General features: G+C 50.5%; 1 protein-coding gene across 1 annotated transcript; it reads right to left on the bottom strand.

The window, feature by feature from the left end:
* Window positions 1-10839: 10839 nt before the first annotated feature.
* RASL11A (RAS like family 11 member A) lies at window positions 10840-13410 on the bottom strand. The gene is made up of 4 exons (XM_011234737.3): window positions 13137-13410; window positions 12662-12718; window positions 12477-12556; window positions 10840-11549 (listed from the first exon to the last, which is right to left on the bottom strand). Exons 1-4 carry the CDS (start codon window positions 13258-13260, stop codon window positions 11082-11084), a joined length of 729 nt encoding a protein of 242 aa, XP_011233039.3. The 5' UTR covers window positions 13261-13410; the 3' UTR covers window positions 10840-11081.
* Between the last annotated feature and the right edge of the window lie 118 nt (window positions 13411-13528).

The raw sequence follows: 13528 nt of genomic DNA, 5'->3' as shown, positions 1-13528 counted from the left end.
TTACTTACTTACTTAAATACAGTTGGCATAAAATGTGATGTTAGATTCAGGTGCACAACACAGTGATCGGACATTTCTATACGTTGTGCCGCGGAGCTCTCATCGGTCACCATACCGCGCTATTAACACCATTCACTATATTCCCTGTGCGGTGCCTTTCACCCCGTGACTTACTCAGTCGTAACTGGAAATCTCTACCTCCTACTCCCCTTCACTCGCTTTGCCCATCCCCCCTCCCCTCTGGCAACCATCACTTTGTTCTCTGTATTTATCGGTCTGGTTCTTCTTTTTGTTTGTTCATTTGGGGTTTTCTTCCCTTTTTTTAAAATTTCAGATTCTACATATGGACAAGCTTCTACTCCAGATGCCTCCTTCTCTCTAACGCTTATCTGAACCCCTCCCATCAGAAAGACGGGAACCCTCTCACTGGCCATCCGCTCTGCTCCCGGAGCACATGGCTCATCCCTTTCTGGTTGCTTCTGCCTGAGTTTGCCCTGTACTCTGCGGAGTGCGTGTCTATCTTACCTTCTTTACGAAAGTGTGAGTCCCTTCAGGGAGACTGTTTATTTAAGCAGCCAGCAGAACAGGTGGTTCGTGGCTGATGACAGCCTCTTGGAAAAGCAGGAGCGGAGAGCCCTGGACCCACAGCCAAGGTCGGCAGGGCCCGGATCACAGCTCTGCCTCTCCCAACTGCCCGACCTGGGAAAAGCCTCTCAGCTGTGGTGTGCCTCTGTTTGCACATCTGTGCATGTAATAGTACATGCTATTAATAATGTACTAATAATACTAACTAGTCCAATGCAATGATAATAGTACATGTCACAGGATCGTGGTGGGATAAAATTAGTTAATCCATGAAAACTCTTTAGAGCAATGTTCGGCAGGTGCCAGGTACTCAGTAGGTTTTCGGTCTTTTTCTTGGGCGATTTCCTCCTGGAACTGCTGTCGCAGGGTGTCTGGGAGTGGGCCCAGTAAACTGCACTTTCAGCACGCACCCCTAGGTGAGTCTACTGCACGCTGGAACTTTTGGACCACTAGTGAATCCAGACATCTCGATGTATAACCGAGGAGCATCAGGGCCGGGGAGGGGCGATGAGTCCCTCAGGCTCTGCGAGGAACTGCACAAGCCACACTCTAGTCTATGTTTCTTCATTCAGGGGCTTGAACAAGCCCAAGCAGACCAACCTTCGTTGGTTTTCAGAGGCGTTCCCTACCAAGGGGTGCTTTTATCTCTTGGGCAGCCCCAAGGGGACCGTAGTCCACAGAACCAGCCTGGAGGGGAAGTCCAGCTTCAGCCGCTACACCCCAATCGTTTTCCATCTGCAGCTGGGGAGCCAAAGCCCATGAATCACCACTTACCTCATTTCCTCCATTCCAAGCTCAAGTCCATAAATAAGGATGTCCTTGACCATCAGACTGTTCTTCAGTCTGACCCCGTCCCTCCGAGGCAGAGGACCTTGCTGTGATTTGTGGGGGTGGCCTGGGAGAAACCGAGGCGGGGACCCCAGAGTCTTCAGGCTCCTCTGGTACCAGGAGCAGACAAGCCATTGAGAGGACACTGGGCAGGGCCATTCAGGGAAACACTTCCCCTTCCTTCTTCAGCCAGACATGAAGGAAACTCTTCTCTTCCTTGTCCTCTACTAACCTGTGAAAACCCAGACGATAAATCTGTCTTGAGACGGCTTCTGTGGCAGCCACGGCTAGTTGTCTCCAAGATCCATTCTCTTGTCCCATAATAATAAATGGCCGTAGAATTGTTAGCAGGGAGCAAGCTGCCCAGTGGAAGACAGCATCTCTCAGTCACAGGATGGAAGGTGAGCAGAGGGGAAGGACTCTCCATCTTAAGGGAAGGAGCCTCCTCTTATCTTGTGCTTCCCAGTGCCTTTGTGCTCTCTGGCTGCAGACTGGCTGAGAGCCGTCTTAGACCTTGGAACCAGGATGACACCAAAAAGGCCAAGTGACGGAGATGGGGAGCCTGGGCCCCTGAAGGAACCTCAAAGCAGAGCCGCACACCCAGCTTGAACTGCGTATGTGGGAAAGCAAATTCTCTCTCACCAGGCCATCTAGATTTCATGTCAACTAAGCCCACATCCTGATACGCAGCTCGAGAGTAGAATACAGAGTCACATGTCCTCTGCTCTGGGCTGCCGTGCTTGGAGCAAGGTGTGCAGTGGGTAGAGCTCCAGCTTTAGGTTCAGACTCAAATATGGGCGCAGCCATATTTTAACCAGACTGGTCAGCTCGGGCTGCCATCGCCAAATGCCCCAGCCAGGTGGCTTAAACCACAGAAATGGACTGTCTCCCACTTCTGGAGGCTAGAAGGAGCAGGTCAAGTTGTCAGCAGGACCCCGCCCGTTGGATTCTAAGGAAGCATCTGGCCCAGGCCTCTCTCCAGCTGCTGGCAGTCCCTTGGCGTGTGGGGCCTCATCCCAACCTCTGCCTTCATCTTCACATGGCCTTCTCCCCGTGTTTCTTCTCGTCACCTTCCCTCCATGCACGTCTGTCTCTGCGCCCAAATATCCCCCCACTTTTTAACTATTCTTTTAAAGTAAACCCTGTGCCCAGTATGGGGCTTGAACTCACAACCCTGAGATCAAAAGTTGCATGCTCTACCGACTGAGCCAGCCCGGCACCAAATTTCCCCTTTTTGTAAGGACACCAGTCATATTGATTTAGGGTTCATCCAAATGACCTCATTTTAACATGATTATCTCTATAAAGACCCGATTTCCAAATAAGGTCACATTTGGAGGTACCAGGAGTCCAACATCTGTTTTTTTGGAGGAACGCAATCCTACCCATAACACGAACTCTCTTTGCTAATAGAATTTGGGTGTTTACTTAATGTCTGAAAACCTCGGTTTCCCCAATGTCAGATATATATGCATTCTCAGGGTCAAGTATTTAGGAAGTCCCCAGGACGTGCCTTTGATCTGGCCTTTGCCAGTGTCACATCTACAGTGGAGGACAGGTATCCCTTCCCATCATCCAATCATCATTAGATGTATGTGGTGGCCTTTGCCACCTTCTGTCCTGCTCAGTCTCCGAACCCCTTTCCAGCATCTGGGGAGAGCCTGCACCCTATGGGGCTGGGTGGGAGGCAGGGACCATCCAACACAGCAGATGCTGAAAATGCCAGACACTTAGTTCCCCAGCTTCCCTTGTAGCTGTGCAGCCCCGGATGTGGTTCTCCCACTCGCCCGGTGATGCTGTAAGCAACTCAGTAGACTTTTTTTTTTTTGAGAGAGGGAGAGAGATAGCGAGAGAGAGCATGAGCAGGGAGGAGAGGAGGAAGAAGCAGACTCCCTGCTGAGCAGGGAGCTGAGGTGGGGCTCCATCCCAGGACCCTGAGATCTTGACCTGAGCCGAAGGCAGATGCTTAATGGATTGAGCAACCCAGGTGCCCCTCAATAGCCTTTTTTTCCCCTAAAGATTTTATTTATTTATTTGAAAGAGAGCAAGAGGGGCGTCTGGGTGGCTCAGTCATGAAGTGTCTGGCTTGGGCTCGGGTCATGATCCCAGGGTTCTGGTATCGAGCCCCGAGTCTGACTCCTTGCTCAGCCTCCCTCTCCCACTCCCCCTGCTTGTGTTCCCTCTCTCACTTTCTCTCTGTCAAATAAATAAACAAAATATTTTAAAAAAAAAAGAGCGAGAGAGAGAGAGAGAGAGAGAGCACATGAGTGGGGGGTGGGGCAGAGGGAGAAGCAGACTCCCCACTGAGCAGGGAGCCCAATGCAGGGCTCGATCCCAAGACCCTGGGATTGTGACCTGAGCTGAAGGCAGATGTTTAACCGACTGAGCCCCCCAGGTGATCCCTCAAAAGCCTTTAAATAAAATCCTTTTTTATTAACCAGCCATAGCCTTTCCTATTGCTTACAAATGGTAGCCTTGACCGATACACCATGTACTTTTCAAGGCCAAAATGGTTGATTGGGAGAATGGTAGCAGCTTGCAGACGACCTCTGACAATTGGCATGGGAAGCAATACAGCCTGGTGGCTTTCTAATCGAAGAGATGTGGACTGAAATCTCCGCTCTGCCCCTTACCAGTTGAGAGATAACGAGGAAGTTAATGACCCTCCCGGAGCCTCGTTTCCCTGCTTCATCCAATGGGGACGGTGACAGTAAGCCACCGGAGCTGTTTGGGGGGATTAAATGAGATAATACACTTGCGACTCTTACTGTGGTTTACGGTTATGTTGATATTCAACTTGACTGAGCCATGGGGTACCCAGATATTTGGCCAGATGTTCTTCTGGGTGTGTCTGTGAGGGTGTTCCTACATGAGAGCAACATCAGAACCAGTGAAGCGAGTAGAGCAGACTGCCCTCCCTGATATGCAGGGACCCCATCCAATCCAAGGGGGGGCCTGCCTAGGGTAGAAAGGCTGACCATCCCCTAAGTTCAAAGGAGCTCGCCAGCCTGCTTGCTTTGAGCTGGGCTGTTCTCCTGCCGTTGGAGTCAGACTGTAACACTGGCTCTTCCTGGATCTCGAGCCTGCCAGCTTTCAGAGCGGAAGTCTGCCACCTGCCCTCCTGGGTCTCCAGCTTGCTGACTGCACATCTTGGGACCTCTCGGCCTCCATAATCACCTGAGCCGATGCCTTATAACAAGTCATATATATATATATGTATATTTTTTCCCCTGTTGATTCTATTTCTCTGGAGAGCTCTGATGAACACATGGGAATATGTGGAACAAAAATAGTGCATATTCAGTAATTACGCTAGCTATTTGTTGTGTTAGTTTTATTATTATGCTACAGGTAAGGAAGCCAGCACACAGCCCCTGGCAAAGGGCCTTCAAACTGTGGCAGCATCCTCACATTTCCCCCATCTGGAGAAATTCGCTGACCTTTCGCTATAAAGCCCGAACCTGCTCCTTCTCTCTTCCTACCCCACCCACCTCACACACACACACACACACACACACACACACACACACACACACACAGCATGCCGTTCCTGGAGGTGCCCTGGACCACTCTGAGCTGGAGTGGGGAGACATCTTTAGCTTCCAGGTGTGCACTGGCAACTCCCAGGTGTGCACTGGCAACTTCGGCACTGGCGCCTTCCCTCCCTGTAGTACACCATTGGCCCCCACAGCCCCCAGGGACACTGAGGTTCAGCCGTCCCCTCCTCCTCTGCCAGGTGCCCCAGGAGAAAAGAAAATGCCTGAAGCTCTGGGGGTCACTGTGGAGGCTGCTTCTCCAGGTGGGTCAGAGAAGAGTTTGAGGAGAGAGTACGGCTGGGGGAGGGTGTCCCAGGCCCGCTGACTTAGACAGTGCCCACTACCCCCCAACGCCCCCCCAACCCCCCCAAATGGCTTTCAAAGCAGTGACTCAGGGAGAGAGCCCTCCCCCAAAGACGACTGCACTCTACCAGGTGGTGCTGAAGACTCCTGGCTGCAGCTCAGTAAGAGAAGCCCCCCCCAGCCCCCCACAGACGCAGGGGCTCCCATCCCTCTGGTGCGGCCCTCCCACAGTCCCCCCTCCAGATCTGCCGTTCCTCCGGATAAACAGGAAGCTTGGGGGGAGCCCAGACTGTGATTTGCTGAAAGCTCCTAACAGGAGACATCCGGCCTCAGTACTACTCAGGGAGCTTTTTAAAATGCAGACTCCTCCCCCACAGCCCGAATAGGGGGCAACAGAAACCCTGGGACTGTGCCCCAGAATCTTCCTTTTTAACAAGTTCTCCAAAAGACGTTGGCAGGCACATGCCTGGCGGGGTTTGGGAAACAGCCCGGAGCTGAAGGGAGCCCTTTCCCCTTCCTGGAGCCAGACCTCCTGGTTTCTGGCTGCTGTGACTTTTGGCCATGGCGTGACCTCTCTGAGCCTCAGTTTCCACGTCTGAAGGATGGGAGTGATGGTAGCTCTACCTCAAAGGTATTATCAAGACAGTAAAAGTGCCCGGCACAAAGTAAGGGATCAATTACTGTGAGGGAATAACTGCTCCCTAGAGAACTTTCTTTTTCCCACATGACGTGGAGCAAGGCCTGTCTTGCAAAGCAACTACTCTACTTTTTGGACTCTACAAGCAACTTCGAAAAGCACTCATTTCCCAAAAACAGCTTCATAATGTACCAAGGTATCTTTAAAACAACGACGACTTACTGAACAATTCTGCCCAATGGGTGGTATTATATCCATTTTCAGAGACGGAAACCTATACTGCGCTTTGCCCCAGGTAAAGTGGGATTGGAACCTCATCTCAGTCTGGAACCCACACTCTGCCGCCGTCATAAAGCTGGTTAGTAACTGTCTCATCAGCAGGAGCTCCTGAAATTTCCCTGTTTTTCCACAGCCATAAGTACGTGTTAGTATTCCCAGGCAAAATCTGTTTGTGTAAGTAAGCCTTGCTGTTAACAATGTTCTTCTAATTTAAATAAAGAATGCCAATAAAAAACGGCGGTAAATATTTTACAAGTTTAACTCATTCATCCTCATCTGAGCAAATAATGCTCAAAAAATCCATGTTTTCCAGTTTGTAAAGAAAGAAATATCATTTTCTTTGGAAGGGTAATTTCACCCCGTATGGAGTATTTGCCTCCACTGCCCGCTCAGCTCTAGGATCTGTCCCCTCCACTGATTTTTGTCAACACCCTCAGATTTGGGTCAGAATCGTATTTTGCCTTTCATCCCACAGAGTCCCATCCTTGAGGCCCAGCCCCTAGAACTCCCTTGGGACTGAGTTTCTGGAAAGAGAGTGCTGTCTTGATGACAGTGACACTTAGCACAGAGATTTGTAGGGAACAGGTTCTCAATAAATATGATTTGAAATCATGCAAATCACTATTGTGGTGATCTTTAGAAAGATGTGAAGAATGCCAAAAGCAATACCTATTTGTTCAAGCAGCCCTGCATGGAGAATGGGAAAGGGTCCCCTCTGACAGTTCGACAAAGGGAACTCACACATAGACACACACCCCTGCACTCACAGCCATGCAAAAGTAACTGGAGGGACCCCTTAATTTTTCTCATGGTTCACCTTAGCAAATGCTTTTGGAGATCCTGTCTTATAGAGGACACTCTAGCAGGTGCTACGGAGCCGAAGATGTTGGAGGACCTGTCCAGCCCTCGTGGAGCGCGTTCTCTCCTGGGGCAGAAGCACATGGGGGCATCCAGACATGAGGGCTGGCTGTGCTATCTAGGATAGGCAAATTTCTGCTCTGTGTATGGAAAACTGTTTTGCTGTTGTAAACTAATCGTTGCTTACATCAGGTCATTTTTCCTAGAGCCCTAGTTCTAACTTCATGGTGTTTGAGTTTTTTTAATATATCACGCCTTTCTTATTGAGTGTCAAAGAAGCTTAAGACTCATTTTAACAAAGTCCTTAAAAATACCCCACCTTTTGGAGACAGAGCAAATGGTAAGAATAAATTATTCATCATACAAAATATCATTGCATTGTAAATTTGGATTGGTAACTTTGCCTAGTGAGAAGTACAAATTACAACACATACGCAGAACAAAAAAGCTATTTGAGCCCCAAGTTCATGACTAAACAGTCATCTTGTGTTTGGCATTTGCTCTATTGTTCACTGCCGCCTTCCACAGTTATTTATTTTAATCCATTCCTCCAAAGAGATGTGAATAAACTTTAGAACTTCCGTGGTGCCCTTCACCTCGACACAAGCAAAACAAAATCTATTTTTTTATGCTATAATAGATTTATTTTCTCGTTACTCCAGTTTGCTTTTCAAAAGGGGCATGTGAGGCACAGAATGTGTGCAGGACGTACGGTTTAGCCGCTGTTTCTCCCAGACCACAGCCATAGGCACGTTAATTCAACCATGCCGCAGTTTCAGAGCAGCATTAGAATGGAGCCTCATCCAGAAGGAGGATGAGCGGTGGCAGTGGAGACAGGGAATCTCAGAAACAGGTGGGTGGGGAGCCGAGTGAGGAGGGGCTGTGAGGACGGAGGTGATGGCACTGAGGATGACACCCCATAGATAAGGCAAAACTGTGATAAAGACGTGGAGAGGGGCGCCTGGGTGGCTCAGTCGTTAGGCCTTCGGCTCAGGGCGTGATCCCGGCGTTCTGGGATCGAGCCCTGCATCAGCCTCCTCCACTGGGAGCCTGCTTCTTCCTCTCCCATTCCCCCTGCTTGTGTTCCCTCTCTCGCTGGCTGTCTCTCTCTGTCAAATAAATAAATAAAATCTTTAAAAAATAAAAATAAATAAAAAAAAGAGACTCCTACCCACGTGGCCACCTTCCCGATGTTCTGCCCAGTGCTCCAGGAGCTGTGTCCCAGCACTGTAATGACACCCAGGGCTCTGACAGCTCTGCCCTCCCTTCGCCTGCAGGAAGCTCAGCTCCCACTCTATGGTCTCCTCAGCACCGAGCCAAGCCTAAATCCTCCGATCCTCTTTCCTACACACACATCCGACAACTTGCCACACTAACTGCCCCCTGATAACTCCAGGCTCCCCTCTTCCATCTCCGGGGCTACTATCCCAGGGCTCCTTCCAGATGTGCCCATGCACCTCACCCCCCATCAGCAGGAGGCCTGGGGAAGAGGCATTGAGGTCCCTCTGAGCCCAGAGATCCAGGTCGTATGCTGGGTCAGTTCTGGAGACCGGAAATAAAGGCAGCTTTGAGGTCCGGGAGCTCAGTTACTTGTGATGCTGAGGACAGGAAAAAATACCATGTGGAGTGCTTTCGGCTTGGCCCTCCAGCCTGCCTGAGCCCTGAGAGGCTGCTGCTCCCTTTGGAACTGCCCTGTGACTCATCTTTTGACCCCTCTGGTCCACGCTGTGCTCTCCCCTGGAGAGTTCAAGGGTACTTCCTGTCCTTACCGTTCTCTCACTTGGAACTTCATCACAGCCTGCCTTGGGACATCTCTTGTATTGTTCTTTTTAGCTTTTCCGTGATGACTTTTCCCATGGGATGTTCAATGCTTTTTCCCATGGGATGTCTGATCTCGGCTCCTTAGAGGCAGAGGAGCCCCTGACACAGGGAGGCAATCTGGGCGCACTGGGGGGCGTGGCAATGATGAGGTCAACCTGTTGCTTTCATGTCCTCGCCTACAAAGGTAAGCCATAAGGCAGAAGCAGGAATGGCTGATGATAGGGAGAACTGCTTTTGTTCTGATGGTGTGCAAACAAGCAAGAGGAATTGGGCGCTTTTTCAAAGATAATGGAGTTGAAAATCTTATTTTCCCTTAATTATTTGGACACTGCTTTAGACATAAATTACCTAATTTTTGTAATCCTTCATGCCATTTTGCATAGGTAGACACCCCTCAACTGGAGGGAAGAATGGTGTTGACATCACAGAGATGGACGCAGGTGTCCTTAGAGGCAGGGTAATGGTCTGCAATGGCCTGAAGCTGGGTATGTGTCACTTCCTCTCTGTCACTGCTAATAAAGTACTTTAACTACTCAGAACACCTCCTGTCCTTGTTCTACAGAAGTGACAAGTTGTTTCATGCAATCTCCCACTACTGTCCCTTGGCACCAAAAAATAATGCATTCAGCTCATCATATTATCTATCCATCAAATATTTACTGAAAACCTTCCATTCTAGGTGCAAGCACTAGGCCAGAAGCTTGGGATACAAAGTTATGAAATGCAGTTACAGCCCACAAGCAGCACTCCTTCCAATGGGGGTGACAACTAGATACACGACGTTTGGGGGTCCCAGAAAGGCTGCAGACACAGAGGAAGACTCGGAAAGGGCAGCCGCTGCACTGAATATAGCCCATGACTTGGGTCTTGAAAAATGAGTTAGTGATCTTTTAGAGGAGAAGAGAACTAGTCCAGGCACAGGGAATAGCTCCTGCTAGGGGAGGAAGGCATGAAAGGGCCTGGTATATACTGAGAACAGCAGACCGTTCTGTGGAATGGGCTTTCAGCCCACTGTGTGAGGGCGTGTGTCGATGCGTGTGTCGATGTGAGTGTTTGTAGGAGGGGATGATAAGGCTGGAGAGGTGTAAATCATCTCAATGCCTTGCCTCATTTATATTTTATCCAGTAGGTAAGGGGAACACAGCTTAGGTTTTTCCATCATTAAAATAAAGTGATCAGGGTTGTCTGGTGTAAAGAAAGAATTAGAAGGGTGTTAGTCCAGAAGCCAAGAAACCGGTCTTACCTACACTTGCCTGCCAGTCTAGGCAAGAGCTGTACAGGCCTGGATTCTGGCAGAGTGATGCTTCAGAGAAAAAGAGGAGAGAGAACTGACAGATCAGGTGCCCTGTTGGATGTGAGGGTCAGGAAGACAGAGTAGGAAGGAGATTATTGGGGGGGGAGGGGCGGCGGTGGGGGGAGGAGCAGAGGGAGAGGGAAAGGGAGAATCTTAAGCAGGCCCCATGCCCAGCACGGAGCCCAACGCAGAGCCCAACATGGGGCTCAATCCCATGACCCTGAGATCACGACCTGAGCAGAAATCAAGAGTCTGATGCTTAACCAGCCGAGCCACCCAGGTGCCCCAAGAAAGAGAATTTTTAAGCAACTCTAGGTAGGGTGTACTTACTGACATAAGGAATTTTTGTTTTTTAATACAGGTAGAGAGGGTAGACTTCCATTTGCACCAACAACTGAAACTGCTATTTATGTTTGCAATTTCTTAGCACCAGCGTACAATGAACCCCTTTCCTTGAAAATCACATGCTATCAATTTCATGCCTGTGGCAAAGTGCCCTAATTAAAGACATCCTGCAGTTGCTCAAATCTTTTCTCCTCCACATTCTTTCCTTTCTCCCACAACAGATTCCCTCTTCATCAGCCCCCCTACTGCAAGACACCAATAGGAGTTCAGACTGAGGGCAAGCATGGAGCCATTCTGGGCTCTGGTGCAAGTATGATTTCTATAAAAAGACATTTAAAAAACAAGGAGTAATGTTGCCATTTTGCCTTTAATGGAAAAGTGGCTAGCAGTTACAGTAAAAAAAAAATATTTTATTTAAAAAAACCTCTATCCAACTTCTAGGCAATCACTGAGTTTTCCGAAATACACATACACTTGAAAACCAATAGTTTGTATAAAAATAGATTTTGAATGTGCAATTAAAAAGGGAGATCCCCAGTCTTTTTCAGCTGCACAAATGCACAATAAAAAGGAGCAGAGTCTGTGTGAGATGGGTTTACCCCAGTGCAGAGGGGGCTTTGACTTTGGAAGACAGAGCCTGCTTGAAGCGCCTCTTGAGGTCTTGCATGTTGGGAGAGCGCGGCCGGGGAATGATGGAGGCTCTCCTCCTCTCCCCGCTGAGGCTGTGCAGCTTGCTAACTTCTTTACAGAGATGCTGAAACACATCACAGACATCCTCGTAGTTTTCACTGGTGGAAATTTCAAGGAACAGGCTGCCCAGCTCATTGGCCAGTTGAATGCCATCATGCGTTTGCACCTGCCGGGCATGCAGAAGGTCCCCCTTGTTGCCCACGATGATGACAGGGGCCCTAGAGTCGGGGTGGACCTTCCGGATGTGCTGGTAAAGGGGGCGGATGGACTGGTAGCTGTCATAGTCTGTGATGGAGTAGACCAGCAGAAAGCCCTCTGCCCACTGCACGCACTTGGACAGGGAATCAACTACCTGGGTGAGGTTGTCTTGGACCTGGAAAAGATCAAAATGAGTCTGGATCAAGGAAGCCCTCGGTGGGAGAGGACTCAAAATAACATCAGAGGAACCCTTGCAAAAAAAAGTTCAAAAGAGAAATCATAAATACAGTTTTCCCATGCTACCTAGCTTCTGCAGAAGGAGGCTTTGGATGCAGGAAGAGCAAACTCCCTGCCTGGGTTATTTTATTGGCTGTCACCAATGCACTATCTTTAATTCCCCACTCAGCAGGTATTCTGTGGTGAGCCCCCGCTGACAGAAGAATGACTTCAATGCGAACTTTCAAAGAAGAATGGCGCAATCCTCAGGGAACTGAGAATAAACAAAACTTGGAAAAGAAGCCAAGATAAATATCTTTTCCCAAGCCCATAAAAATATTTTTAGCATGTCCTTTTTGAGAATGTTACAGAAACAAATTCCTTCTTTCTTTTCTTCCACAAGACCTTTCCTCCCTCGAAGGGAGAGCAATTAATAACTTGTTAATCAAGTTAAATTCCTGACTGCTTGCCAAGGGGTTATCTGTTTGCAATTAAATGACTTGAGCGAACAGTTAGAAGCACTCTTGTTGTCCTTGCTGGGGGAGAAGACCCTCTCCAGAACCCCACCCCAACAGTCTGTTAATGGTTCCATGGTCCAGCTCTGAAAGAAGTGGTGAGCCCCATCCCTGCAACTAGTGAGGGTCTGCCAGGGCTGCAAAGAGAGGTTAACTATGTCTCCCCTTTCGAGGTGCTGGACTGGAGGAAGCTACCTCTCCAACTATCCACTCACCCTGGCCCCACCAGGAGGGTTTGGAACAGCCCACCTGAGGACAGCCCACGCCATCTAAATGCAAAACCGGTGTGTGTACACGTCTTGCTCCTGCTGCGGAGCCCCCTAGGTACACACCTAGGGCTGTGTGAGCTGTTGGCTTCAGGCAGTCCTTACCTGGATGCCCCCGGGGGTGTCCTGGATTTGCAAGGAGAGCTGGTCCCCCTCAACGTAGACAAGCCGTGAATACAACTTGCCTGAAGGATGAAGGAGAGTTTGCTTTTAAATTCCTACACACATATCAGAAAAACGAACATCGGAGCAGACAGCTACAAAAGCAGAGAGCACGAAATTATTCTAACCTGTATTCGGTTCGTAATCGCCAATGAATCTCTTGGTCAGAAAGCGCACAATCATCGCTGAAAAAGAAAAATAAGAAAATCAGATAAAGGACTAGGACAAACCAGTCAAACCGGGATGCTCTCCTGGAAAAGGAGAGGGCGATGGGCCGCAGAACAGCGGGTATTGCCCACGTTGTAAGGCTCTGCAAAGCCAAGGGTGCGGCCGTCGCGGTCTCCCGCGGATTTTGTGGCGGGTGTGACTGCAGGTGTCCACCTGCCGCACCAGCCCCTCTCCACCTGCAGGGGCCGAGCCAGGCGGGAGCCCAGGAGTAGACGCCCCGGGGAAGCCGCGGGGAAAGCAGGCTGGAAGGGGAGAGCTGGGGTCGGCGCGGAAATTTCCAGGTTCTTTCTGGCGCTCTATCCTCCTCCCCTCCGCCCAGGGCTCCGTCTCTTCCCCGAGGCGCCGTCGTCCCCGTGCGGCCCCTTGGGCACTCACCGCTCTTGCCCACGCGGCCCGCGCCCAGCACCGCCAGCTTGATGTCCTTGGGCAGGAGGTAGTCGGAGGAGGACTCGGGGATGGGCGCGAGCAGACAGTGCCCAGACATGGTGGGCGGCCGCATGGAGAGCGCGCTGGCCGAGCGTGTCCCGCCGCCGAGGGCGCAAGCCTGCCGAGTCCGACTAGCGAGCAGAAAGCGTGGGGAGCCGGGTGCGCGAGGACCGCGGAGGCCAGCCGGGCTGTCAGGGCGAGCGGTCTTTAAAGGGCCGGGAGCGCGCGGTGGGGGCGCGGCCGCCTCCGGCTCCTCCCCCTCCCGCCCCTTCCCGCCGCGGCCGCGAGTGACGGCGTGGGAGAGCCGAGGGGCCGGGCGCCGGGGGCGTGCGCACCGCCGG

The sequence above is a fragment of the Ailuropoda melanoleuca genome, chromosome 7, assembly GCF_002007445.2.
Source record: "Ailuropoda melanoleuca isolate Jingjing chromosome 7, ASM200744v2, whole genome shotgun sequence".
NCBI classification, from domain to species: Eukaryota; Metazoa; Chordata; class Mammalia; order Carnivora; family Ursidae; genus Ailuropoda; species Ailuropoda melanoleuca.
Note: the sequence above shows the minus strand (reverse complement) of the source record. Positions and strands in the feature narration are given on the sequence as shown.

Coding starts and splice junctions, on each gene's coding strand:
- RASL11A (XM_011234737.3), bottom strand. CDS start 13,260: ATGCGGCCGCCCACCATGTCTGGGCACTGTCTGCTCGCGCCCATCCCC. Junction 12,719..13,136: donor GGGCCGCGTGGGCAAGAGCG/GTGAGTGCCCAA, acceptor TTTCTTTTTCAG/CGATGATTGTGCGCTTTCTG. Junction 11,550..12,476: donor ACACCCCCGGGGGCATCCAG/GTAAGGACTGCC, acceptor GATCTTTTCCAG/GTCCAAGACAACCTCACCCA.